This window comes from Scyliorhinus canicula, chromosome 25 (genome assembly GCF_902713615.1).
Source record: "Scyliorhinus canicula chromosome 25, sScyCan1.1, whole genome shotgun sequence".
Classification (NCBI taxonomy): Eukaryota; Metazoa; Chordata; class Chondrichthyes; order Carcharhiniformes; family Scyliorhinidae; genus Scyliorhinus; species Scyliorhinus canicula.
The window spans coordinates 11,649,036-11,675,925 of NC_052170.1; the positions used below are offsets into that span (position 1 = coordinate 11,649,036).

At 50.6% G+C, this 26,890-nt stretch overlaps 1 protein-coding gene across 2 annotated transcripts; it reads left to right on the forward strand.

Moving 5' to 3' along the window:
• Window positions 1-6,732: 6,732 nt before the first annotated feature.
• Window positions 6,733-26,506, forward strand: mri1 (methylthioribose-1-phosphate isomerase 1). 2 transcript variants are annotated; one of them, XM_038785023.1, is made up of 7 exons: window positions 6,733-6,751; window positions 6,816-6,971; window positions 9,708-9,943; window positions 11,218-11,387; window positions 12,603-12,779; window positions 14,051-14,275; window positions 26,258-26,506. In XM_038785023.1, the coding sequence occupies exons 2-7, from the start codon at window positions 6,840-6,842 to the stop codon at window positions 26,383-26,385; spliced, it is 1,068 nt and encodes a 355-aa protein (XP_038640951.1). In that variant the 5' UTR covers window positions 6,733-6,751; window positions 6,816-6,839; the 3' UTR covers window positions 26,386-26,506. The 2 variants fall into 2 exon arrangements, with proteins under 2 accessions (XP_038640951.1, XP_038640950.1); XM_038785022.1 differs by lacking the exon at window positions 6,733-6,751 and having other exon boundaries at window positions 6,765-6,971.
• The last annotated feature ends 384 nt before the right edge of the window (window positions 26,507-26,890 follow it).

Genomic DNA, 26,890 nt, shown 5'->3' on the forward strand with positions numbered 1-26,890 from the left:
TTGGTCAGGCCACATTTGGAGTACTGTGTGCAGTTCTGGTCGCCTCATTTTATGAAGGATGCAGAAGCTTTGGAAAAGGTGCAAAGGAGATTTACCAGGATGTTGCCTGGAATGGCGAGTAGGTCTTATGAGGAAAGGTTGAGGGTGCTTTTCTCATTAGAACGGAGAAGGATGAGGGGCGACTTGATAGAGGTTTATAAGATGATCAGGGGAATAGATAGAGTAGACAGTCAGAGACTTTTTCCCCGGGTGGAACACACCATTACAAGGGGACATAAATTTAAGGTGAATGGTGGAAGATATAGGGGGGGATGTCAGAGGTAGGTTCTTTACCCAGAGAGTAGTGGGGGCATGGAATGCACTGCCTGTGGAAGTAGTTGAGTCGGAAACGTTAGGGACCTTCAAGCGGCTATTGGATAGGTACATGGATTAGGGGAGAATAATGGAGTGTAGATTAATTTCTTCTTAAGGGCAGCACGGTAGCATTGTGGATAGCACAATTGCTTCACAGCTCCAGGGTCCCAGGTTCGATTCCCGGCTGGGTCTCTGTCTGTGCGGAGTCTGCACGTCCTCCCCCTGTCTGTGTGGGTTTCCTCCGGGTGCTCCGGTTTCCTCCCACAGTCCAAAGATGTGCAGGTTGGGTGGATTGGCCATGATAAATTGCCCTTAGTGTCCAAAATTCTATGATTAACCTAGGATAAAAGTTCGGCACAACATCGTGGGCCGAAGGGCCTGTTCTGTGCTGTATTTCTCTCTCTCTCTCCTCAAGAACCGCATAATTCCGAATGACCATCTCGATAATTGGACCAGGGAAAGGTAAATCACGATATCCTATACTGAAGATGCATCTATCCATGGGCTATGAATTTTCATGTCCATTTTGGAGGGGCGTTACTAACGGCTGTGTGGGTCAACAGGTTTTTCGGCCTAACTGGCTCCATATGAGCCTCCCACTTTACTTCAGCCCCCACCACCCTGTCCCCAAACATATTCTTCTATTCCTTTCTCTCTTGTGTGTTCGTCTAGTTTCCTCATAAAGACATCTATGGGCAGCACGGTGGCCTAGTGGTTAGCACAACCGCCTCACGGCGCTGAGGTCCCAGGTTCGATCCCGGCTCTGGGTCACTGTCCGTGTGGAGTTTGCACATTCTCCCCGTGTCTGCGTGGGTTTCACCCCCACAACCCAAAAATGTGCAGAGTAGGTGGATTGGCCACGCTAAATTGCCCCTTAATAGAAAAAATAATTGGGTAATCTAAATTTTTTTTTAAAAATAAAGACATCTATGCTATTCACCGCCACTCCATGACTAACTACTCCGCTGAGTGAAGAAGCTTATTGGTCGTGTTAGTGACAGTCTCGAATTTATGATTCCCCAGTTTTGAATTTCCCCGCTTTATAAATCTTTGAAGACCTCAATCAGGTGACGACTCAGCCCTCCCTTCTCCAGGGTGGAGAGTCCCAGTCCGTCTCGTCTTCCCCGATGGCTATCTATCCCTGCTCTGCTTTCATTAGTAAGGGATTCGAGGGCAGCACGGTGGCACAGTGGTTAGCATTTCTGCCTCACGGCGCTGAGGTCCCAGGTTCGAATCCCGGCCCTGGGTCACTGTCCGTGTGGAGTTTGCACATTCTCCCCGTGTCTGCGTGGGTTTCACCCCCACAACCCAAAGATGTGCAGGATAGGTAGATTGGCCACTCTAAATTGCCCCTTAATTGGAAAAAATAATTGGGTAATCTAAATTTATAAAAAAAAAGTAAGGGATCCGAGGATAAGGCGGGAAAGTGGAGTTGAGGATCGTCACATCAGATCAGCCATGGTCTCATTGAGTGGTGGAGCAGACTCGATGGGCCGAGTGGCCTACTTCTGCTGCTACATCTTATGGCATTAGCCTTGTCAATCTTTCCTGCACCTTCTCGACTGCCTCCATCTGCTTCTGTAACATAATAATAATCTTTATCAGTGTCACGGGTAGGCTTGCATTAACACTGCAATGAAGTTACTGTGAAAATCTGCTAGTCGCCACACTCCGGCGCCTGTTCGGGTACACTGAGGGAAAATTCAGAATGTCCAATTCACCTAACAGCACGTCTTTCGGGACTTGTGGGAGGAAACTGGAGCACCCGGAGGAAACCCACGCACACACACGGGGAGGATGTGCAGACTCCGCACAGACAGTGACCCAAGCCGGAATCGAACCTGGGACCCTGGTGCTGTGAAGCGACAGTGCGAACTACTACGCTATCGTGTCTCGCAGGGCAATGTACAGTTCTCAATGTGGCCTAGCCAAGGCTCTTCCGGTTTATCATAAATCCTCCTTCCATCCCACTTGTAAAATGAACCCTTGTGGTGCATTCGGATTTTTTTCAACATAGTGGTTCACCCATGTTGCTACTTCCTTTCCTGCTCATTTCCTGCACTCCACAGAGAATCCAGAGTCAGGCTGACCAGTTGATATCAACGCAAAGGCCAATGCTCCTCCAGTTAACGGCCGCTCGTCCCATCGAATCCATGCTGGCTCTCTCCGGGGCAACCCAATGAGTTCCACTCCAAACACTGCCTCTACACCCAAGTGCAGCCAAATCCCACGCGTTAAAGAACAGATTTGATTTATTCTCCTGGGTTTGGCTCGTCAGAGCAATTACATTATGTGAGATCCGAAACTGAGCTCGATAACTTTTTTAATTCAATCTCTGGCATGATATTTAGGTTGGAGAATTTCTCTGCTTTCAATGGTTGCCACTAGAAAATTATACGCGTGTGTGTGTGTGTGTGTGTGTGTGTATGACATGAATGGAAAGTGTTTTGATATTTTTTGTGACTAAAATGCCAGAAGCTTTTTTAGTGTAACCAAAACCCTTTTTGTAATTTTGCATTGACTGATGAAGGGACTTTTATGCCCCTGAAAGCTAATGTCCGCCTTTTTTTTTGTGACGTCAGTTAATTTCAATAAACTCCTGAAAGGAACCTGCTGCTTTGCGACTGGATTATTGTCGCTCCAACCCACGTTTCATATGTCTGCTGAAAGGGATGTCTGGGACCCAAAGGGCTTTATTCTGATAAGAATATCAGAGGTGGGAACAGCAGTTGCCCACGTGGCGCCTCGTGTCTGCTCCACCATTCCATACGGCCACGGTTGATCTTCAACTCCTTTCCCCCTGTTTTCCCCCATATCCCAGTGTGCGGCGGCACAGTGGGTTAGCACTGCTGCCTCATGGCTTCGAGGGCCCGGGTTCAATTCCGGCCTTGGGTGACTGTGCGGAGTCTGCACGTGATCCCCATGCCTGCGCGGGTTTCCTCCGGGTGCTCCGGTTTCCTCCTCCTGTCCGAAGATGTGGAGGTTAGGTGGGGTTGAGGGGGATAGGGCGGTTCAGGGAGCGGGGGGGGGGGGGGGGTATTGAGGAGTCCAGTCAGTGGTCAGATGGTGGGGGGGGGGGGTCAGTAACTTATTACCCAGGGGCTGGAAATGGTATTAATTCTAACAGTTGCAAGGAAACTATTCTCCGAAGATATTTGGGACCACGAGAGATTGCAATTAAACTATAGTTCCAGATGGTTCCCGGTGCAGGGCAATTGTCCATTGGAAGTTTAAACTACCCAAGCAATACCTGCACAGTCCTTACCTGGAGACTTTGAGGGTCCCCCAACGCAGGTTCTGAAACCCACCCCCCCATCAACCCCGGGAAACGGAGGTTCTGGTGTCTTCACAGCCAAGTAATGCCTCTCAAACTGTGCCAAAGTCCTGGTCTGAAGCTGGTCCCCGAAGGCCCCATTCCACCCTGCCATTGATGGGCCATTTCTGAGGGCAGTTAAGATTCAACCACAACCAGCGGTTAGCACTGCTGCCTCACGGCGCCGAGGACCCGGGTTCGAATCCCAGCCCCGGTGTGGTGATGTGCATCACTGTAAATACACAAGGGGTTAATGTAAATACATGTAGACTAGCTAGACACTAGAGGGAGCACCAGAGACATGACACACTAATAGGACACTCAACCAATAGGTCAGTTAGATAGGACACGACCAATGGGCATTCACGATACACACAGAGGTGACACGACCACAGGAGGGCATTACACCAACCCATATATAAAAGGACACCACACACCTGATCTGCCTCTTTCCAGTGGAGACAGTCAGTGAGTACAGACACAGGGTTGATTTTATATCACTCCCACCACGTGGATTGTAGCAGACTGGTTAGTCAGCCCGAGTAGCTATAGTAGGATTAACAGTAGTGTTGAACCCAAGTTACAGAAGTATATATAGTTTAATAAACGTGTTGAAGTTATCTCCACGTCTGAACCTTCCTTTGTCAAGTGCACCACAAGGAAGCCGCTTGCTACACCGAGAACATAACAAGACACCCGGGTCACTGTCCATGTGGAGTTTGCACATTCTCCCCGTGACTGCGTGAGTTTCACCCCCACAACCCAAAAATGTGCAGGGTAGGTGGACTGGCAATGCTAAAATCACATCTTAATAAAAAAAAAAAATAATCAAGCACATCGCTGTGGGGTCCGGTGTCACCTTAAAAATTCCACCATAGATATAGGCCAAACACTCCAAAAAGCCAACCAGGCTACACCCTAACCAAGCATCCAATAACCTAGAGTCACCTGTAGACCAGGCCAGGTAAAGATGGCAGATGTTCGCCCCGAACGGTGTTAATGAACCAGGTGGGCTTTTACAATAATTGATGATAGTTTCAGGGTCACCGTTTCTGAGACTCGCTTTATCTTCTGTATTTTATTAATTGAATTTAAATTCCAGCCCCTGCCATGGTGGGATTTGAACTGGTGTCTCCAGAGCATTAGCCTGGACCTCTGGATTACTGGTCCACTGATGACACCATCATCTCCCCATTAGGGGCTGGTTTAGCACACTGGGCTAAATCGCTGGCTTTGAAAGCAGCACGGTTCAATTCCCGTACCAGTCTCCCCGAACAGGCGTCGGAATGTGGTAACTAGGGGCTTTTCACAGTAACTTCATTTGAAGCCTACTTGTGACAATAAGCGATTTTCATTTCATTATTGTTACCCTTATACTGCCCAGTGAACACTGTGCCAGGTGAGACTGCCCTAGTGCCCTTAAAGTGACAGGCCAGGTTAGAAATAACCTGTAAAATAACATATAAAAATGTCCCTGCACACTTTACAGGGACGTTATCAGACAAAATGTGACATGAGCCACACATGCAATGACCATTTGAAGAAATTCAAGGTGAGAATTCGAGAGCTTAAAGCAGGGGTGGGCAAACTTTTCCATGCAAGGGCCACATTCAGAAATTCGCAATTTTAAAGGGCCGCATAATATATTAAGTAAAATAATTACTTCACCCGGTTATGATTCTGGGCGCCTCATATAGAACAGTACAGCACAGAACAGGCCCTTCGGCCCTTGATGTTGTGCCGAGCAATGATCACCCTACTCAAGTCAACGTATCCACCCTATACCAGTAAGTAACCCAACAGCCCCCCCCCCCCCCCCCCAATTAACCTTAAAAAAAAAATGACTTGGTGGGCCGCATAAAGACCTTTGGCGGGCCGCATGCGGCCCGTGGGCCGTAGTTTGCCCACCCCTGGCTTAAAGGAACATCACACCCCAGACTCCAGACCAACCAAATTGGAACACTGACTATTCCCCAGAACGATTGCAGGAGTCAGGAACTTCAGTTAAGAAGACAGGTTGGAGAAGTCAAGACTGTTCTCCTTGGAGAAGAGGAGGTTGCGAGGAGATTTGATCGAGAAGATTGGACAGAGGGGCTCGGGAGACACTGGGGTTGGAGAACTAGGGGTGACAGGTTTAAAGTGAATGGCAAAAGGAGCAACAACGAAAAAAGCAGCAGGTGAAAAATGAACTTTCTCACACGGCGAGTGGTTGGGGTCCTGGAACGCGGTGCTTGAGATTGTGGTGGGGGCTGGTTGAAGAGAAGCATTCAAGAGTGAAATTAGACAGTTGTCCGAAAAGGAAGAAAGTGCCGGGTTAGAGGGGGAGAGCGTATCATTCGGGGAGCTGGTGCAGTCACGAGGGGCTGGCCTCTTCCTGTGCCGTAACACTCACGCGGCTCGACATCACCCAGGACAAAGCAGCCCCGCTTGATCGACACCCCTGCCACAGACATTCACTCCCTCCACCACCCACGCACAGTGGCAGCTGTGTGTACAAGACGCACTGCAGGAACTCACCAAGGCTCCTTGGGCAGCACCTTCCAAACCCAGCACTGCTACCATTTAGGACAAGGGTAGCAGATACCTGGGGACCCCACCCACCTGGAGGTTCCCCCTCCAAGCCACCCTGACTTGGAAATATATCGGCCGTTCCTTCACTGTGGCTGGGTCAAACTCCCTCCCCAACAGCACAGTGGGTGTACCTACACCACACGGGACTGCTGGGATTCAGGGAAACGGCTCCCCACCACCTTCTCAAGGGGCAATTAGGGCTGGGCAACAAATGCTGGCCTAACCAGCAAAGCTGATCAAAATGAATGGGGGGCTGTGAGAGACAAGTATGATTATTCATTCATTCACAATTCATTGAAAATAAGTCTCAGGTTAGCTCCTAAACCACTGCATGGCTAAAATGTAGAAATAATGTGCAAACTATTTGGAAACCCTTTTAAAAATCCAACAGGGGAGGGGCGAGAATGGGATGAGATTGTGATTCAGCAGCAGCAGCTCTGACTTTGTAACACTGACTGCGCTGTGAGCGCTGCAGCCGGCAGCTCCCGGGCCATTCCCCCCGCTCCCCGCACAGCCCCGATCCATTCCCCCCGCTCCCCGCACAGCCCCCGATCCATTCCCCCCGCTCCCCGCACAGCCCCCGATCCATTCCCCCCGCACGATGAGCCTGGAAGCGGTGCGGTACCGGCGGGGCCGGCTGCTGATCCTCAACCAGCTGCTGCTGCCCGGCCAGGCCGAGTACGAGGAGGTGGGCGGAGTGCGGGCCGCCTGGCAGCTCATCAGAGACATGAAGGTGAGAGGCCCGGAGCCGGGGAGAGCCGGAGCCCCGCACCGGGGGGAGCCGGAGCCCCGCAGCCGGAGCCCCGCAGCCGGGGGGGAGCTAGAGCCCCGCAGCCGGGGGGGAGCCGGAGCCGCGCAGCCGGGGGGAGCCGGAGCCCCGCAGCCGGGGGGAGCCGGAGCCCCGCAGCCGGAGCCCCGCAGCCGGGGGGAGCCGGAGCCCGGGAGCCGGAGCCCCGCAGCCGGGGGGGGGGGAGCCGGAGCCCCGCAGCCGGAGCCCCGCAGCCGGGGGGGAGCCGGAGCTGGGGGAGCCAGAGCCCCGGAGCCGGAGCCCCGCAGCCGGGGGGGAGCCGGAGACAGAATTACAGAGGGTGACTTTAAGGGGTGGAGAGATAGACTTGGGTTTGGGGGGGGGGGGGCAGTGAGTGTCTTTAAGGGAGGGGGGGGGGAGTGAGTGTCTTTAAGGGAGGGGGGGGGGGGAGTGAGTGTCTTTAAGGGAGGGGGGGGGGGAGTGAGTGTCTTTAAGGGAGGGGGGGAGTGAGTGTCTTTAAGGGAGGGGGGGAGTGAGTGTCTTTAAGGGAGGGGGGGGAGTGAGTGTCTTTAAGGGAGGGGGGAGTGAGTGTCTTTAAGGGGAGGGGGAGTGAGTGTCTTTAAGGGGAGGGGGAGTGAGTGACTTTAAGGGGAGGGGGAGTGAGTGTGTTTAAGGGGGGAGTGAGTGTCTTTAAGGGAGGAGGGGATTGAGTGTCTTTAAGGGGGGGGCAGTGAGTGTCTTTAAGGGGAGGGGGAGTGAGTGTCTTTAAGGGGAGGGGGAGTGAGTGTCTTTAAGGGGAGGGGGAGTGAGTGTCTTTAAGGGGAGGGGGAGTGAGTGTCTAAGGGGGGAGTGAGTGTCTTTAAGGGGAGGGGTAGTGAGTGTCTTTAAAGGGAGGGGGATTGAGTGTCTTTAAGGGAGGGGGAGTGAGTGTCTTTAAGGGGAGGGGGATTGAGTTTCTTTAAGGGGAGGGGGATTGAGTGTCTTTAAGGGGAGGGGGAGTGAGTGTGTTTAAGGGAGGGGGAGTGAGTGTGTTTAAGGGGGGAGTGAGTGTGTTTAAGGGGAGGGGGAGTGAGTGTGTTTAAAGGGAGGGGAGTGAGTGTCTTTAAGGGGGGAGTGAGTGTCTTTAAGGGGAGGGGGAGTGAGTGACTTGAGAGGAGAGAGAGTGACTTTGAGGGTGGAGAGAGTGACTTTTTAAAATTAAATTTAGGTTATCCAATTTGTTTTTTCCAATTTCGGGGCAATTTAGCGTGGCCAACCCACCTACCCTGCACATCTTTGGGCAGTGGGGTGAGACCCACGCAGACACTGGGAGAATGTGCAAACTCCACACGGACAGTAACCCAGAGCCGGGATCGAACCTGGGACCGTGGCGCCGTGAGGCAACCGTGCTAACCACTGTGCCACCGTGCTGCCCTGAGAGAGTGACTTTGAGGGGGGAGAGTGTGTGTGTGAGACTTGTGTACAGGGGAGCGTGTGTGGGGGGGGGGGGGGAAGACATGTGCGAGGAGAGAGGGAACTACAGAGTGTGACTATGTGTGGCGGGAGATAGGGTGACTGAGTGTAAAGAACAAAAATTTGAGTTAAAATCCTGCCTTTTAAGGGCAGCATGGTGGCACAATGGTTAGCACTGCTGCCTCGCAGCACCGAAGACCCGAGTCTGATCCCGGCCCTGGGTCACCGCCCGTGTGGAGTTTGCATGTTCTCCCCGTGTCTGCGTGGGTCTCATCCCAAAACCCAAAAACATATGCAGGGTAGGTGAATTGGCCACGCTAAATTGCCCCTTAATTGGAAAAGGAGAATTGGGTACTCTGAATTTAAATCCTACCTTTTATCTGCTGATGTGACCATCAATTCACTCGAGACACACTAGGAAGTAAACTTTGGTTTTAATAGACTTACAACTGAGCCTGCCTGCGACTAGAAGAACTGAGGGCAGGCTCACAAGGCTGCAGCACTTTATACTTCTGGTAGTGGGAGGGGCCATGGGCGGAGCCGAGGGTGGAGCCCTGTACAAGCTCCTCATCTCCCTCTGTGGGCAGAGCCGCGCAACGGCTCACAGACAGAGCCCACAGGGACACTATGCTATACAGTGTGAATTACATGAAGTCCATTCACCACATCTGCTGCACCTGTTCTTTAGCTCATTGTTTTCTGCACCTTCCTGTCTTTAGACACTTGCCGCTTTTCAGCTCTGTTGCCTTCTCCATCTCTGTATCTGTCCCTGAAGTATCTGCTCTTCAAGCTGTGATCCTGTCTACCCAATCACTCCCTCCAGTCCAGTGTCAGAGGCAACACCTCTCGCTCCCCCCCTCCCCTGCTCTCTCTCCCTACTCCTCCCTCCCCCCCCTCCCCTACTCCTCCCTCCCCTCCCTCCCCTACTCCTCCCTCCCCTCCCTCCCCTACTCCTCCCTCCCCTCTGCTCCTCCCTCCCCCCTCCCCTGCTCCTCCCTCCCCCCCTCCCCTACTCCTCCCTCCCCCCCTCCCCTACTCCTCCCTCCCCCCTGCTCCTCCCTCCCCCCTCCCCTGCTCCTCCCTCCCCCCCCCCTGCTCCCCCCTCCCTGTCCCACTGTCCTGGATCACTCCCTCCTTAAAACCCCACAAATCCCAGCCCATCCCACCCCTGTCCCATGAGCCTCGGTGCCTCCGGGTCCTGCTTGGATTTGTCAGGTATCTTGTTTATTAAGGGTCTTGCGTCATAACCCCCGACTCTTGTTGCGACAGGTGAGGGGAGCCCCTGCGATCGCCATTGTCGGCTGCCTGAGTCTCGCCGTGGAGCTTCACCAGAGAGAGGAGAGTGTCAAGGAAGACTTGGCGACCTTTGTCCGGGAGTCGTTGGACTACCTTGTGACCTCCAGGCCCACAGCGGTCAACATGGCGCGCGCAGCGCAGGACTTGTCTGACTTTGTGGTGAGTGAGGTCCAACGGCCGGACTCCACTGCTGAGAGTTTGAAGGAAAAGTGAGTGAAGACTAGGAATTTCTAACTTTTTGAAAAATATTTTATTGAGCCATTTATATATTTACACATCAAACACAGTCACGAAACAAAACGATCCAACAGGGCTGCAAATAACCAAATAAAAGTAAATACTTAACACCCCACCATCCCCACCCCCCCTCCCCATTTTATCCCACCTCCCCTGACATCTTAACTGTTATGAAGGCTGGTAATTAACTAACTAGAAGTGACTCGGTCATCCTTCGAATGTGGCCATCCCGAATCCAGGGACTCCAGATTTCTATTCCTAAAAGAGCGTTTGTGAATTACGACAATCGTAACCGTTTACCTTTTTTAAAAAAAATTTAGAGCACCCAATTATTTTTTCCAATTAAGGGGCAATTTGTAGCGTGGCCAATTCACCTACCCTGCACATCTTTGGGTTGTGGGGGTGAAACCTGCGCAGACATGGGGAGAATGTGCAAACTCCACACGGACAGTGACCCAGGGCCGGGTTTCGAACCCGGGTCCTCGGCGCCGTGAGGCAGCAATGCTAAGGCTGTGCCACCATGCTGCCCCGTTATACCTTTTTAATTCCAGATTTTTAATCTTACTCAATTCGGATTTCACCATCCGCCAAGGTGGGATTCGAGCCCAGAGCATTACCCTGGGTCTCTGGATTATGAGTCCAATGTGCCCCTGCCTCCCCTGGTAACTCTCCTGTAAAGTACCATGGGGCACTTTACTGTGTTAAACAGGCAACAGAAATGCAAGTGGTTATTGTCTGTCTGTTCAGCTGGACATGCAGTGCCCACACTATTCAGGAATGTCCTGGCTAACATTCGTCCCTCAAGCAATATTCTAATGTCCTGTCCAACATTCCTCCAAGCAATATTCTAATGTCCTGGCCAACATTCGTTCCTCAAGCAATATTCTAATGTCCTGGCCAACATTCGTCCCTCAAGCAATTTCCTAATGTCCTGGCCAACATTCGTCCCTCAAGCAATTTCCCGATGTTCTGGCAAACAATTCCCCCATAAGCAATAATATTTTTGTTGGCGGCGGGGTAGGGAGGAGGAAACAGACTGCCTGGTCGTACCCTTTCACTTAACGTTGTGTGGGAAACAGTAACTGGGTGGATGTCATCCCGTCAGGCTCTGTCGGGATTTGAACCCTTGTCCTGGTGATGAAATTAACATTTGTTAACTTTATTCGGCTGCTAATCCTGCTCAAAGCTCATCTCTTCTCCTGCACCCTTCCTCCCACCCACCACCCCCCCCACCCCCCCAAAAAAGGCTGATATCCAGAATCGAAGGCCTATTGGAGAAGGACATTCGCACCAACAAGATCATTGGGAGCCATGGCGCCGAACACATTCTCTCCAGGGCAAAAACAGACAAAGTAATAATCCTCACGCATTGTAATACCGGCTCCCTCGCAACAGCAGGATATGGAACAGCATTGGGTAAGGGCCACATTCGTTTGTCAACTCTTCAACGACCAAAATTTGATGACTGCCCCTTCAACTGTCCAGCCCCCGACAGATAATGATGTGGAGGTGCCGGCGTTGGACTGCAGTGAGCACAGTAAGAAGTCTTACAACACCAGGTTAAAGTCCAACAGGTTTGTTTCAAATCACTAGCTTTCGGAGCACTGCTCCGAAATTGCATTCACCTGAAGAAGGAGCAGTGCTCCGCAAGCTCGTGTTTGAAACAAACCTGTTGGACTTTAACCTGGTGTTGTAAGACTTCTTACCGCACAGATAAGGAATCGAAGCAGGAGTGCTTGTAAACGCTGGTCCACCATTCATTAAAATCGTGGCTAGCCTCCCACTGTGACTCCCATTTTTTCAGCCTATACTAATATCTCGAACCTCTGTAGTTCCCTCGACAACTACACCTGTCACGGTTTAGCCCCTGATGTTAGTTTCTCTGCTGTTTGGCCTTTCACGCCTTTTGTTCTCTCTGGGGACGGAATTAGCACTCTTTCCCTTGGTTTCTGTGACTCGTCTTTCATTCTCTCACTCCACAGTATAAATACTTCCTACTTTCTCTGTCTTTTAGCTTTGACAAAGGGTCACCTGGACTCGCAACGTTAGCTCTTTCCCCTCCCTACAGATGCTGCCAGACTTGTTGAGATTTTCCAGCCTTTTCTCTTTGGTTTCAAACCTCTCCACCTCACTCTTCTGCTTTAAGATGTTGCCTAAAACCGACTCGGGTCAGCGCTCCTGAATCACTCCTCCTGTGGTTTATTGGCGCAGGGGTTAGCACTGCTGCCTCACGGTGCCGGGGACCCGGGTTCGACTCGGGCCTCGGGTGACAGTCTGTGTCGGGTTTTCACTTTCTCTCCGCGTCTGCGTGGGGTTTCCTCCGGGTGCTTCGGTTTCCTTCCACATTCCAAAGATGTGCCGGCTCGGTGGATTGGCCATGATCAATTTCCCCTTGGTGTCCAAAGATGTGCTGGTTGGGTGGGGTTGCAGGAGTGGGCCCCAAGGTCGGGTGCTCTTTCAGATGGTCGGTACAGACTTGATGGGCTGAATGGCCTCCTGCGGCTGTAGGGATTCTATGATTCTATATGAGGTGTTGCCTGACAGTGCAGGACACGGGCTGGGGGAATCGCTTGTATAAATACAAGTTATTATCTTACGCAATGCCCTTTGTTACTTTCTCGCTGCCCTCAGGTGTGATACGATCTCTGTGGTCCATGGGTCGTCTGGAACACGTTTATTGCACCGAGACCCGGCCCTACAACCAGGGGGCGAGGCTGACCACCTACGAGCTGATGCACGATAAAATCCCTGCCACCCTCATCGCTGACAGCATGGTAGCTATGGCGTTGAAGGAGAAGCGAATATCAGGTAACTCGTCAAACTGTGCGCCACCCCTGAGGACCCAGAATCTTCAGACGAGACAGAGCAGGGAGGGGGGGGGGGGGGGTTAGAGGAGGAGGAGGAGGCATTGCATTGTTAGTTAAGAAGTCGGTTACTAGGGCAGCACGGTGGCCTAGTGGTTAGCACAACCGCCTCACGGCGCTGAGGTCCCAGGTTCGATCCCGGCTCTGGGTCACTGTCCGTGTGGAGTTTGCACGTTCTCCCCGTGTCTGCGTGGGTTTCGCCCCCACAGCCCAAAGATGTGCAGGGTAGGTGGATTGGCCACGCTAAATTGCCCCTTAATTAGAAAAAATAATTGGGTACTCTAAATTTATTTTTTAAAAATTTTTTTTAAAAAAGGAATACAAGGGCAGCACGGTGGCGCAGTGAGTAGCACTGCTGCCTCACGGCGCCGCGGTCCCAGGTTCGATCCCGGCTCTGGGTCACTGTCCGTGTGGAGTTTGCACATTCTCCCCGTGTTTGCGTGGGTTTCGCCCCCACAACCCAAAAAGGTGCAAGCTAGGTGGATTGGCCACTCTAAATTGCCCCTTAATTGGAAAAATGATTGGGTACACTAAATTTAAAAAAAAAAAAAAAAAAAAAAAGGAATACAAAAAGGGGACAATCGCATTGCTGGCTGTTCGTTAAAGGCCCATTAAAAAAAATTACTTCTGGCACCGCACCCAAGTGGTCATAGGCAATCAAGGGCAGGGTTTTCCTGCCCCGTCCGACATCGGGATTTTTCAGTCCCGCCGAAGGTCAATGGAGTTAGGCAGAGCCGCCAGATTGCCGACGGCAGGTGGGACAATCCCGGCCCAAGTCTCAGCTGAACTTGACGCAGCTGCCTTGAGGGTCGTTTGACTGCCGCGTGAGGGAGGGGCCACTCCATTCAAATACCAACGTCCTGTTCCATTTGCCCAGAATATTGTTGGAGGGAGGGCGGGGGAAGATTTTACCTGGTGAAAAACTGCGTGGCTGGGTTCACAACAGATCTGATATTGACTTCACCTGTGTGTGAGGTCGGACGGGCTAACATTGCACCTGTCTCCTGACCAGTAGCTTAGTTAAAATGGCCGCCTGTACGTAACACGCGTGTGATTGGCCGGTTTGTGAATTTTGACAGCCGGTCACCTCGGCCGCCCCTGACTGTTCGAGAGCTCGCTGGCACCCGAGTGTGTCAAACGTCCGACGCGGGCGGGCGGGCGTGGGTAACATTCTGAGCTGCTGGACCGGTCTAACCCCTTGATCTTGGTGTGCAGCTGTCGTGGTGGGAGCAGACCACATCGTGGCCAACGGAGACACCGCCAATAAGATTGGAACCTACCAGATAGCCATTGCGGCCCTTCACCACGGCGTGCCTTTCTACGTGGCCGCCCCCAGCACGTCGTGTGACCTTGCTCTGGAAAGCGGGGAGCAGATTGTGATTGAGGAGAGGCCGGTGGGAGAGCTGACGGACTTTAACGGAGTCCACGTGGCGGCACCAGGTGAGAGGGGCAAGAGAATGGCTGAAAAATGAAATGAAATGAAATGAAAATCGCTTATTGTCACAAGTAGGCTACAAATGAAGTTACTGTGAAAAGCCCCTAGTCGCCACATTCCGGCGCCTGTTCGGGGAGGCCGGTACGGGAATTGAACCGTGCTGCTGGCCTGCCTGGGTCTGCTTTCAAAGCCAGCGATTTAGCCCTGTGCTAAACCAGCCACTTGATAGCTTTGTTGGTGAATTCATTACCTTGGATGTGGTGACGGCGATGGACGAATAATGTCACTGGTCCAGAGACCCAGACTAATCCCCTGGGGACACGGGTTCAAATCCCACCACAGATGGAACTTAAATTTAGTCTCCGTAAAGCTCAACTCAATAAGGGTGACCATGGCAACTGTCATCAATTGACGTTAAAACCCCATCTGGTTCACTAATGTCCTTTAGGGAAGGAAATCTGCCGTCTGGCCTACATGTGACTCCAGCCCCACGACAAATGGGGTTAACTCTGAAAAGGCCTCGCGAGCCACTCGGTTGCACAGGATGGGCAGTGAGCACCAGCTTTGCCAGTATCGCCCACGCGATTTCTTTATAAATGATTTACCATTTGCTGGTCTGATCACTATCGCCAAAGATTTGAATATTTGGTCCAGGCTGACACTCCCCAAGTGTTGAAGTGAGGGAATACACGGTCCTGGGTGCCCTGGGATAAAGAATACTTTTCCATTTACGATCATGTTGTGTTAACACGGACTGCAACTGGATGCAGTTGAACTTGAAAGTAGACTCCAAACTTTGGTGTTGGTTCAATACGCTTTATTGAACTTGTTAAGCAGTGCACACAGTTCGCTGTGGGTTTGACACTCTACTACTCTAAGTGTCCTAACTCAGGGCAGCACGGTGGCACAGTGGTTAGCATTGCTGCCTACGGCGCTGAGGACCCGGGTTCGAATCCCGGCCCTGGGTCACTGTCCGTGTGGAGTTTGCACATTCTCCCCGTGTCTGTGTGGGTTCCCCCCCCTGTTGCACGTTTTGGTATGTGGGCAAAACGCGTTTATTGGGGTGTATTAACTTCCAAGTGCTTAACACCACTAGGCTCTGTTCTATGTATTTATTCAGCTTAGGAGTCGCCAGGTGCCGTATAGACACCGTCACGAGTATTCCAAGGTCAAGTTCAAAGTAATAAAGACGATACACCGATTAGTAAGGTCCAAACGATAATATTTATTATACAGTTATAATAAATACTCATGCACACACTAAGAGACTAAGCTATGACTAAACTAAAGTAATCAGAATACTTATCTAACAGGAACAGGCAAGGTCAGGGAGCGAGGCCTTCGTCCTGGTCTTGGGCTGCAACCTTCAGCAAGCGTTCTGGTCACTGGGGGTTCTAGCGGGCTTAGTTCGCGTAGCGAGCGTCGTACTGGCACTTACGGTTCGGCGGCTGGTGCTCGACGACTGGAGTCAGAGTGTATCTTCAAGGTCTTGGTCAGGGCCGGAGCACGGAATAACAGACCTTGATCGAAGTTAAGCCGGAGCACAAAACAACAGACCGGACAACACGAGGTCCCTGTCTTTTATAGGGATCCCAATGTCCTTCCCTCTTCTTGGGCGGGCTTTAACCTTTGGTTATCTATTGGGTCAATTCCTCATCGATACTGTTTGAATTCCCCAATGCGAGGGGGTCTCCGTGATTGGGGGGGGGGCGTTTCTTATGCCCTTTTGCTTGGAGGTTTCTGGTGCCTCGATGTCTGGGCCTTGATTCAAATGTGTCCATTCAGAGTCAAATGTTTCTATTGTGTGGGTGTTCAGGTCTGATTGCCTCATTAGTATGCAAAGCGTTTTGCCATTTGCACCTAACTAAGGTCTTTTCACCTGAGCCCAAACTGGTTTCTGCTACTTGCAGAATGCAAAATGCTGTCTTTGCAGACTGCTGTTTTGGCTAAACTGCCTGTTTCCCTGCAGTCTTAGCGCTTGGCTTACTTTGTAGCTCAGCGTCCATTTTAGGTGGCTACATTCCCTCCTTGTGATCCTCACAATCCAAATATTGTGAAGGATCACCTATGTACGTCGCCTTGAGTGCATCTGGGTTGCCTTCTTTGTGTTCCCTGACCTCTTGCCAGTTCCTGGGCTACTCTATCTTAAACTATGGGAAGAAAATTTTTTTTACCTTACATCTCTACTTGGCGCTATGTCAAAGGGGACATGCATTACCATAAACTGGGAACCTCTACCTATCACAATTATCCTTAACTTAACTTAAACATTTCCTCACACTCTAAAACCTTAACCATTCACACCACAACATCACACTTCCTAACTCGGCAGTCGAGTATAGGACAATACAATACAGGGTCGAATTTTTTTATTCATTACACAGTGCTTTATTCATCATGGGGCAAAGGGGATTGATGAAATCGGAAAATAGGAGATCGAACTCCATAGACGGAAGGGCAGGAACGGGAGGCTCTCCTCTTCCACTTCCTCAACCTGAGGGTCTGTACAAGTATAACGAGGATCGCAATCACCAGTAGTGATTCGATTACATATGACATGGAGTACCATGTCATAAATTTTGTGCACCAGGTCTGAACCTCACTGATCAGAGCTGAGCACTGGGGAGTTGCTGTAAGGGAAACATTTACTGTGGGGGTTGTGGGGGAAATGTGTCTTGCTTCCACACAAACAGATATAACAGTTAAAAGCAATAGGTGAGCTTCCATCATCTTCAACTTGGTTTTCCTTCTTTCTTCCTCCTGTATGGACAATCCTTGCTTCGATCCCTGTCTCGTCCTTCGAAAGCTATGGGATCAAGCACAGTATCTGTCAATACACAGTTTAAGATCTTTACCTGTTAGTGCATCTGTCTTTTAAATTCCAATTGACCCTTTAAAAATGACTGGCCAAGTCACACCCTGTGACTCCCCTCATTTTTTTTTTTTTTCAAAAGCGAATTTGAAGACCAGAATACACCTAACAATCCTTCTCCTGCGAGCCGTCTCGCAGGCTTTGCTAGTTTACCATCCGAATGTTCCTGGATGTAAATAGCATGTGGGATGGCGGCCTAAGGGCTGCCTAACGAAAAATGAAAACAAAATTTTGAAAGAAACGTCCGAATGGGTTGCGTATGGGCCGCGACGGGTACGAGTTGGATGGGATCCCCGGGTAGGGCGTGCTGTGCCATACCCGAGCTTGGCTGACCAAAGTGGGTTCTCAGACAGGGCGGGTCCTCAGTGCCGTTTGTCCACTGCCTGAGTAACCTGGATTAAAACGGGTACGAATGTGTTAACCGTGACTTGCAGCCTCTATTCGCCGAATAGAGGGGCACCTAAAAACAATGGAGGAGCCAAGATGCTCCTACTGAGGATTGAGCTGGGCTTCAGATATTTTAGACGATACGGTGAGCTGCTCACCATAGAAGTTCTCAGAGGTTTCGGCAGAGAAACTAAAGTGCGTGTAAGGTGGTTACAAGCCTTACAACTTTGAAAAGATCTCCAATCAAACTGGTTTTCTGGAACCGAAGTTCTCAAAGGTATCGGCGGACAAGCTAACGTGTATGTGAGGTGGTCACAATCTTTTCAGCTGAAAAGAAGATGTCCATCCTCCAACTGAACCATTTACATTATTGAGACAAAACAAACATAAAACGAAGACAAACATACGTGCAGGTTCCATCAGAAAGGACATCGTTTCCCTCAAACGATTCCTATTTTACATCATCTGGACACCTCACTTTTCCTCTGTCTCTGTGAACAGGGTCACAAAGGGGTTGCCGTGTCGGGATTCAGACACAGTGTCGTCCTGCTCTCCTGGATCCCACACCCTTGTGTGGATCAGGCATGATATTTTCGAATTGTGTGACCGGGGGTCACTTTCATCATTGCGGACAAGTCTGTATGAATTGTCCCTGTGCCATAGTGTTGTGTCAAGTGTGTTGTCGGGGTAGTCGGGGTCGGGTGGTGGGTCTGGGTTTTTAAGGTAAGTGACTTCCATGGGGTCACTGGAGTCGGGGTCGTAGTTGGTGCAGTGTGGGCTGTATGGCTGTGTGCTGTCGCTGTCCTCAGAGTCAGTGTCTGTCCTGCTGTCTCTGCTGTGGCAGCTTGTGGGCGTTTCGGGGCGTGGTCTGTTGTGGTCTGTGGGCGGAGTCGTGGGCGAGTCCGTTGATGAACTGGTCTGTGAGGGGGATGGTGGAAAGGTGTTTCTGGTGGGTGGGGTGAAGTGTTCTGCTGCGTCTAGCAGGACATGGTGAGCATGGTTGGCCTGTGTTCCATATGCCTTTAACTGGTTTATATGGAACCACGCGGTCTTCCCATTAGGATACTTTATCCTGTAAACGGAGGGGCTAATTTTATCCGAAATTGAGTATGGGCCGGAATATTTTGGAGCCAAAAAACTGCTGGGGTTGTAAACAGATAACATTACCTGTTGCCCAACCTGGAATTCTGTGGGGTGTACGGTCTTATTAAAACAAGCTGTGCGTTGTTGACGGCGTTTCCCTAGCTGAACTGCGGCTGCAATCTGTGCAGACCTCACAGTCTCAACCAAGTCTTTAACCGTCTTTTCGTGTGTGAGGGCCGTCACTTCGGGGCTGGTCATGTCCAGTCCTAAAAGGAATTCTGTACCTTTCATAGGGCGTCCGGTCATGAGTGTGTGTGGTGTGTATCCTGTGGAAGTGGAAACAGTGTTCCTTCTGAACATGTGCAAATGGGAGCACTGAATCCCATGTGGAGTTGTTCTCCTGAACCATTTTCCTAAGGGTAGTTTTTAGAGTCCGATTCATGCGCTCCACAATCCCGCTGGACTGTGGATGATACGCAATATGAAAATTTTGTTTTATTCCAAATATTGTCAGGACGTTCTTCATGACCCGTCCTGTGAAGTGAGATCCCTGGTCCGAATCAATACTTCGGGGTAAACCCCATCTCGTGAAGATGTGGTGGGTCAGGATCTTTGCAGCTGTCTTAGCTGTATTTGTTCTAGAGGGGAATGCCTCTACCCATTTGGTAAAGGTATCGATGACCACCAGAACGTATTTATAGCCATTCCTACAAGGGGGCAATGGTCCTATAAAATCGATCTGGAGGTTTGTCCAGGGGCCGTTAACTGGGCGAGTATGCCGAAGTTGTGCTTTCTTAGAATACCTCTCCGGGTTATTCTGAGCACAAATAAGGCAATTCTCAATATAATGCGTTACATCAGTCCTGAGATTAGGCCACCAACAGAGTTGCCTGAGGTGCCTCGTTGTTGCATCAATTCCCTGATGCCCGTGGTTATCATGGAATAAAGCAATCATTGCATTCCTGTCCTGCTGCGGGACCACATAAAGTTGTTCCTTTATGATCACACTCTCATGTGTGGTCAGTGCGTGTTTAAATCTCTCGTACTCTGGCACAAAGTTGCCTTTAAAAACCTCCCTGAGGTCCTTATCCTGCTTCTGTGCTGCTACAAGATCTTTAATATCTGTCTGTGAGATTTGGACTGCGCTCACAGGGGCGCTAGCTGGTCCGCTAGCTGGGGGGGTCCATAAGTGTCCTCGCCTGGAACCTGCCTTAGCCAGTGCGTCGGCCTTTACATTCCCAGGGGGGGATGACCTATGGTGGCTTCTTACTTTTATTATTCCGAAGGTCCTGTCCTTCGCTTTTTCTAAAATATGCTGGAGTAGAGGGGCTGATGGAAGGGGTTTCCCGTCTGCGGAGACAAAACCTCGTGTCCTCCACAGGGGCAGAAAATCGGTTAAACTGTTACAGACATATAAGCTGTCTGAATATATGTCTGCTGGGCTGGGGAAAGAAGCGGGGTGGTCCACTATATACGCTATGGCCGCGAGCTCTGCTGCCTGCGCGCCTAAGTGACCTGGTAGTTTTAGTGCGATTTCTTCGTGAGCGCGACCCTGCGCGTCCTCGACATAGATGCCGCATCCTGTGATACGCTCACCATTTAAAACTGTGGATGAACCGTCCACGTAAATCCTCAGGGGTCCACACGTGTCTGTGGGTTGGGGACTTTGTTTTGGGTTCCCTATCTTCCTGGGGGGTGTTTTTGCGATAAAGGGTCCTGTGTTATGCAGGGGATCTACAATTTCACAGTCATGGGGCTGTCCGGGGTATTGGAGGTTGTCTGCTAAATATGTGTGTGTGCGGGTCCGTTTTACTGTAATGTCCCGTCCTTGTAAAAGTAGTGTCCATCTAGCTGCCCTAATCTGGCTAACTGAACCGTCCTTCAGTCGACCGTCTAGGAGTAACTGTGTGGGTGTGTGTTCGGTCAGAATAGTAATGGGGTTGAGTCCGGTAATGTATGAGAAGTATTGTACTGCCCAGAAGACAGCAAGGAGGTGCCTCTCACAGGCAGAGAATCCTTGTTCTACCGGGTCTAACAGTCGGGAGGCATAAGCCACTGGTCTTAGCTGCTCGTGCCGTTCCTGAAGCAACACGGCCGAGAGGGTCAGATCGGTGCTCGCTACCTCTATTGCATAGGGGGAAAGTTGGTCTGGGACTAGCAGCGCGGGTGCTGCGCTAAGGGCTCGTTTTAACTCTTCCACAGCCTCTGTATGCTGCGGAAGCCATTCCCAGGGGGCTCCTTTCTTAAGGAGGTCTGAGAGTGGGGCGGCTTTTGTCGCGAATCCGTCGATGTGGTTCCGACAATAGCCAACCAGTCCTAAAAACGACCGGAGGGCCGAAACATTTTGGGGAAGGGGCAATTTGACAATCGAATCAATTCTTTTGAATTCGATCTCGCGTTTGCCGTGTGTGATGACTGTTCCCAAATACATCACTTTACTTTCCAAAATCTGGGCCTTTCTTGGGTTAACTTTACATCCAATTGAAGTCAACAGTTCCAGGAGTTCGGCCAGAAGCGTAATGTGCTCTGCCTTTGTGTCTGTCTGCAGTAGTAGGTCGTCTACATACTGTACCAGACATTCGGGGCGGGAGAATTTCTCTAAACCACTTGCCAGCTGTCGGTGGAAAATGGAGGGGGAATTGTGGAATCCTTGTGGAAGGCATGTCCACGTATACTGCTGTGATTTGAAGGTGAAGGCAAATTTGTACTGGCACGCTTTTGCCAATGGTATTGACCAGAATCCGTTACTGATGTCCAATACCGTGAAGTATTTGGAGTTGAGTCCCTGCTTGAGCATGGTCTCGGGACTAGTAGCTACCGTTGGGGCTACTGCGGGGGTTACTTTGTTGAGTTCCCGATAATCGATGGTCAGACGCCATGATCCATCGGGCTTCCTCACTGGCCAAATAGGGGCATTATTGGTCGAGGCTACCGTTCTGAGCACACCTTGCTCCAATAAGCTTCCTATCACCTTTTCTATTTCCACCTCTGCTTCCAGGGGAAATCTATACTGTTTCTGTGGTCGGGGGTCCTGTCCGGTAACGTGAACTGGTCCAGTCATTCTGCCACAGTCATGACGGTGACTGGCAAATGCTGTCCTGTGTTTGTTCAGTAGGGCTTTTATTTGTCTGTCGGTGTGGAGTGTAGTCAGGTCAAATGAGTACTCTCCCACTGCGCTAATCCGATTAGCGTAGTCTCCTACTGTGAGGGTGGCTGGTGCTCTGTCTGATCTAGCCATTCGCCAGACACACTGGCTCACTGGGTCGAACGACAGGCTATGGGCATTCATAAAATCTATCCCCAGGATGTGTTCTGCTGTCCGGGGAAGATTTACTAATACAATGGGGTGTTTGGTTGAGATGTTCCCTAGCTGGATCGCTACGGGTGCTGTGATGTGTCCCTGCTGCGAGTGTCCGGTGAACCCGCTAAGTGTAATGGTGGATGTGGTCGGCCACGTGTCTGCGTGTGCCGTGGTCGTAGAGTTAATGGTGGTGCGGGAGCCTCCTGTGTCCCAAAGTAACTCTATGGGCTTCCCTTTTACTCTGGCTGTGACTACGGGTCTCCCTGATGGATCCCATAGTGTGTCACAGACCCAAGTGGGGGAGCCCGAACACCGTCAGTTCGTCTCGTCCACATTGGTGGGTCCTGACTGTACTGCTATATTGTGGATGGGTTTTGCCTTACTGCGGTTCAGAGTGCCTGTCTGCTGGCCTCTCTGAGATTGCTGGGGTGCATTGCATTCTTTTGCCCAATGCCCTAACTGTCCACAGTTATAGCATTCCTGTCCTTTCTGCTGTGGGCTGCTCTTCCCTTCATTTACCCATGCGGGTTTCTGGTGCTCTCTCACTACCTGAATATCTGCTGCAGCCTGAGCCTCTTCTGGGGATTGAACCTTACTCTTTCCCTGAATTGATTGCTCCCAAGCGCGGGACAACCTTTTCAGGACCCATTTCTCATTATGGGCCTCTTCTGAGGGGTCATAACTGTTGCAAGCGCTCTGTCCTGCCTCTGTCGCGTGTGAGATTATAGTGCGCGTCCATTTAACCATATTTTCCCGGTTCAAATGCGCTCTATTTAAATCGCCGAAAACTGCGTTGAAATGAATCCACAGCCTTCCTGCGAATGCTGTGGGGTGTTCGGATCTTTTCTGCCGGCACTTATTAAGTCCTTCTACGGGGTCACCTCGATTATACCCTATGGCATCTAAAATGGAGGTGTGCATCTCCTCTAGGGTGCCTCCGGCAACGTTCTGTGGGTCGGGGAGGGCTGCTACCACGGACTGGTCTAAGCTCAGCACGGTGAGCTTAACCTGCTCTCTCTCATCCAGGCCGTACATGGTCGCCTGCTGTTTCACTTTAGCGAAAAACTGGTGGGGGTCTGCGGTGGGGAGGAACGGAGTGATCTTCTCACATGCGTCCCTGAGCTGGGTTACAGTTAAGGGGGTGGTGTAGGTTATATCTGGTGCGCCTTCTGTTATAGCTTTTCTCTGCGTGGTTACGGGATTCATGGGTGCGGTTGTGATCTGATCTGTAGGGGGTTGGGGTGCTTGCCTTTTCTGTTGCGCTGCTGGCGCACATGTTCCCTGAACATAACGCTGCGCTGTCTCACTTAATTCTTGCCAATCTGGGGCATTTTCTCCATCTAACTGGGTTCCAAAGGTGCTTTGAAACCCATTTTGCACCGAAAGCAGCGATTGCAGCTCTGCAATCTGTTTCCTGCATTTCGCGTGATCCATAGTACTTTGCCTTTGCTCTGTGGTTGCAGCATGGAGTGCTCTCAAAGCTGCTTTAAGGTCAGAGCATTGCCTCTGCAACGCCTCCACCTGCTTCTCTGATTCCTCTCTTATCAGAACGGCACGTTGCACGTCCTGATAAGCCTTTTCGTACTGGGTCTGGGAACTGCTGAGATGGGCTAGACAAGACTGATGTGCCCTCTTGGCATCATCCACCTCTCTACCTTTCTCTGCCAACTTCCCTCTTAGATCCAGATTTTCCTTCTCAATGTCCCTGACATCGACCTTACTCATTCGGTTCCTTTCTTCTAAATCTGCCCGGAGCGTCCTGACGACCTCCTCTGTGCCTCGCAATTGTGCCAAACAGGACACAATCGCCATCGGCTTACGTGCTTTACTCATGTTCTTTTTATGAATTTGAGAGAGGTTCTCCCACCAAGTATGTCCTATACTTCCGGGACCTGTCTCCTCATTCAAACAAAACTCTTTCCAAAGGGGCCATCCCTTTCCTTGCAGATATTTGCGGAGTTCCAGCTCCCACGTGGGACACTGACCTACCCTGCTACTGCTGCTGGTCGCTGCGACCACAAACCGTTCTGGGTCCATCAGACGTTCCATTGCCTGCATGGCCATTTTCTCTGACTCTCTTTTAGTTAATTTGGAACAGGGGGTTGCTGGGGTTGTGTTTCAAGAAACGGGTACGGCTTACACTATGTTCCGTTCACAAAACTACCGAAAGTTTGTCGCAACAAAAATGCTTTCAGTTTTACCTTACAGCCCTGTTAGTACGCATGCACTAAACACACTTCCGAATTACGCTTATTAGTTTGAACACCTTGAATACTCGTGATTTTCTTTACTTTCTTACTTTCTCTGTAATTTGGAGTTCCAATTCAAATTTCAGGGTCCTGGACGGTGTGGGGTTTCCACTTACAACCGTGTCCCGTCAGGATGTCGCCACTAAATGTTGCACGTTTTGGTATGTGGGCAAAACGCGTTTATTGGGGTGTATTAACTTCCAAGTGCTTAACACCACTAGGCTCTGTTCTATGTATTTATTCAGCTTAGGAGTCGCCAGGTGCCGTATAGACACTGTCACGAGTATTCCAAGGTCAAGTTCAAAGTAATAAAGACGATACACCGATTAGTAAGGTCCAAACGATAATATTTATTATACAGTTATAATAAATACTCATGCACACACTAAGAGACTAAGCTATGACTAAACTAAAGTAATCAGAATACTTATCTAACAGGAACAGGCAAGGTCAGGGAGCGAGGCCTTCGTCCTGGTCTTGGGCTGCAACCTTCAGCAAGCGTTCTGGTCACTGGGGTTCTAGCGGGCTTAGTTCGCGTAGCGAGCGTCGTACTGGCACTTACGGTTCGGCGGCTGGTGCTCAACGACTGGAGTCAGAGTGTATCTTCAAGGTCTTGGTCAGGGCCGGAGCACGGAATAACAGACCTTGATCGAAGTTAAGCCGGAGCACAAAACAACAGACCGGACAACACGAGGTCCCTGTCTTTTATAGGGATCCCATTGTCCTTCCCTCTTCTTGGGCGGGCTTTAACCTTTGGTTATCTATTGGGTCAATTCCTCATCGATACTGTTTGAATTCCCCAATGCGAGGGGGTCTCCGTGATGGGGGGGGTGTTTCTTATGCCCTTTTGCTTGGAGGTTTCTGGTGCCTCGATGTCTGGGCCTTGATTCAAATGTGTCCATTCAGAGTCAAATGTTTCTATTGTGTGGGTGTTCAGGTCTGATTGCCTCATTAGTATGCAAAGCGTTTTGCCATTTGCACCTAACTAAGGTCTTTTCACCTGAGCCCAAACTGGTTTCTGCTACTTGCAGAATGCAAAATGCTGTCTTTGCAGACTGCTGTTTTGGCTAAACTGCCTGTTTCCCTGCAGTCTTAGCGCTTGGCTTACTTTGTAGCTCAGCGTCCATTTTAGGTGGCTACACCCCACAACTCAAAGATGTGCAGGTTAGGTGAATTGGCCACGCTAAATTGCTCCTTAATTGGAAAAAATAATTGGGTACTCTAAATTTTTTTTTTAAGTGTGCTAACTCTAACTAACTAGACCAGATTAGCTCTGAGCCACGTGTAGAAGGTGCTAACTGATATATACACCCTGACTGTCACTACAGTTGTCGCCAGTGGAGTGCTGATGCCTCGTGTGTTTTATAGTGCGAGATCACCTTCTAGTGGTTCTGCCTGATGATTGGTTGAGTTCTGTCCTGTGTGTTGATTGGCTGTACTGGGTGTCTGTCACTGCCTGTCTGTCTCTCATTATGTGCATGAGTGCATATCATGGCAGATCACACCTTTCACGGCCTCAACATGTTCCAAGGTACTTTACAGGAGTATTTTTGAAGTGTAGTCACTGTCGGGAGTCAATGTAGGAAGCGTGGTGGCCATTTTGTACACAGCAAGCTCCCACAAAGTGCAATGTGACACTGACCTGATAATCTCTTTTAGTGGTGTAGGGTTGATAAATATTGGGTGGGACAATCAGGGAAAACTTCGCTTGGAAAAGCTCCTTTTCCAAGCGTGCCATTGGATTGGTTACAGCCGCTTGATGTGGCAGATGAAGCCTCGATTTAATGTCACATCAAAAAAAGGGACTGCGGCCGCAATTTTCTGGCCCTTCTCCCCAGCAGGATCATCCAGTCCTGACGGCGGTGACCGCCCTGCTCCTCTGGCAGTGCAGCACTCCCTCCGCCCTGCCACTGAGAGCTCGAGAATACGGTCCAACCTCTACCTCAGGTCCAGGCCCAATCTGCTCCCAACTGAGTCGAGGCTGACACCTTGGCTGGTAGCGCGTGAGCCGGCTGGCCCTCCTGCCTGGCAAGAGGGCGGGAGCTGTCTGAAATGAAAACCAAGAGGGATTACTTTCTCTCTTTTCTGTTTGCAGGGATCGGCGTGTGGAATCCTGCATTTGACATCACGCCTCACGACCTCATCACCGCAGGAATCATTACCGAGTTTGGAGTTCATGATCCTCGAGAGCTTCGGAAAGTGCTGATTGATAAAATCTCCTGACCCAAAGCACAGCTCGTACTGCACCCGCAGAGAATGTGCCTCCTCTTTACGCTTTTCTTTTCTTTCTTGATAAACAATTTTATTGAGACGTTTGGGCGCAATAAACAACAACAATATAAAACCGTGTGCAAAAAAAACAATCAATATAGTGCAAGAAAACCAGCTCCCCTCCTACAAGGACCACCCTAACTACCCCACTAATCTACGTTACCCTAAAACCTCCCCCCCCCCCCGACGATTAATTGTCCGTGAAGAAGTCGATAAATGGTTTTCACCTGCGGGCGAACACTGACAGTGACCCTCTCAAAGCGATTTCTCCAGACCGAGAAAGCCAGTCATATCCGATAGCCAGGCCTCCGCCTTCGGGGGCTTTGAGTCCCTCCATGCCAACCGAATTAATCGCTGGGCTACCAGGGAAGCAAAGGCCAAAACGTCAGCCTCTCTCTCCTCCTGGACTCCCGGGTCCTCTGAAACCCCCAAAAAATAGCCACCTCTGGACTCATCA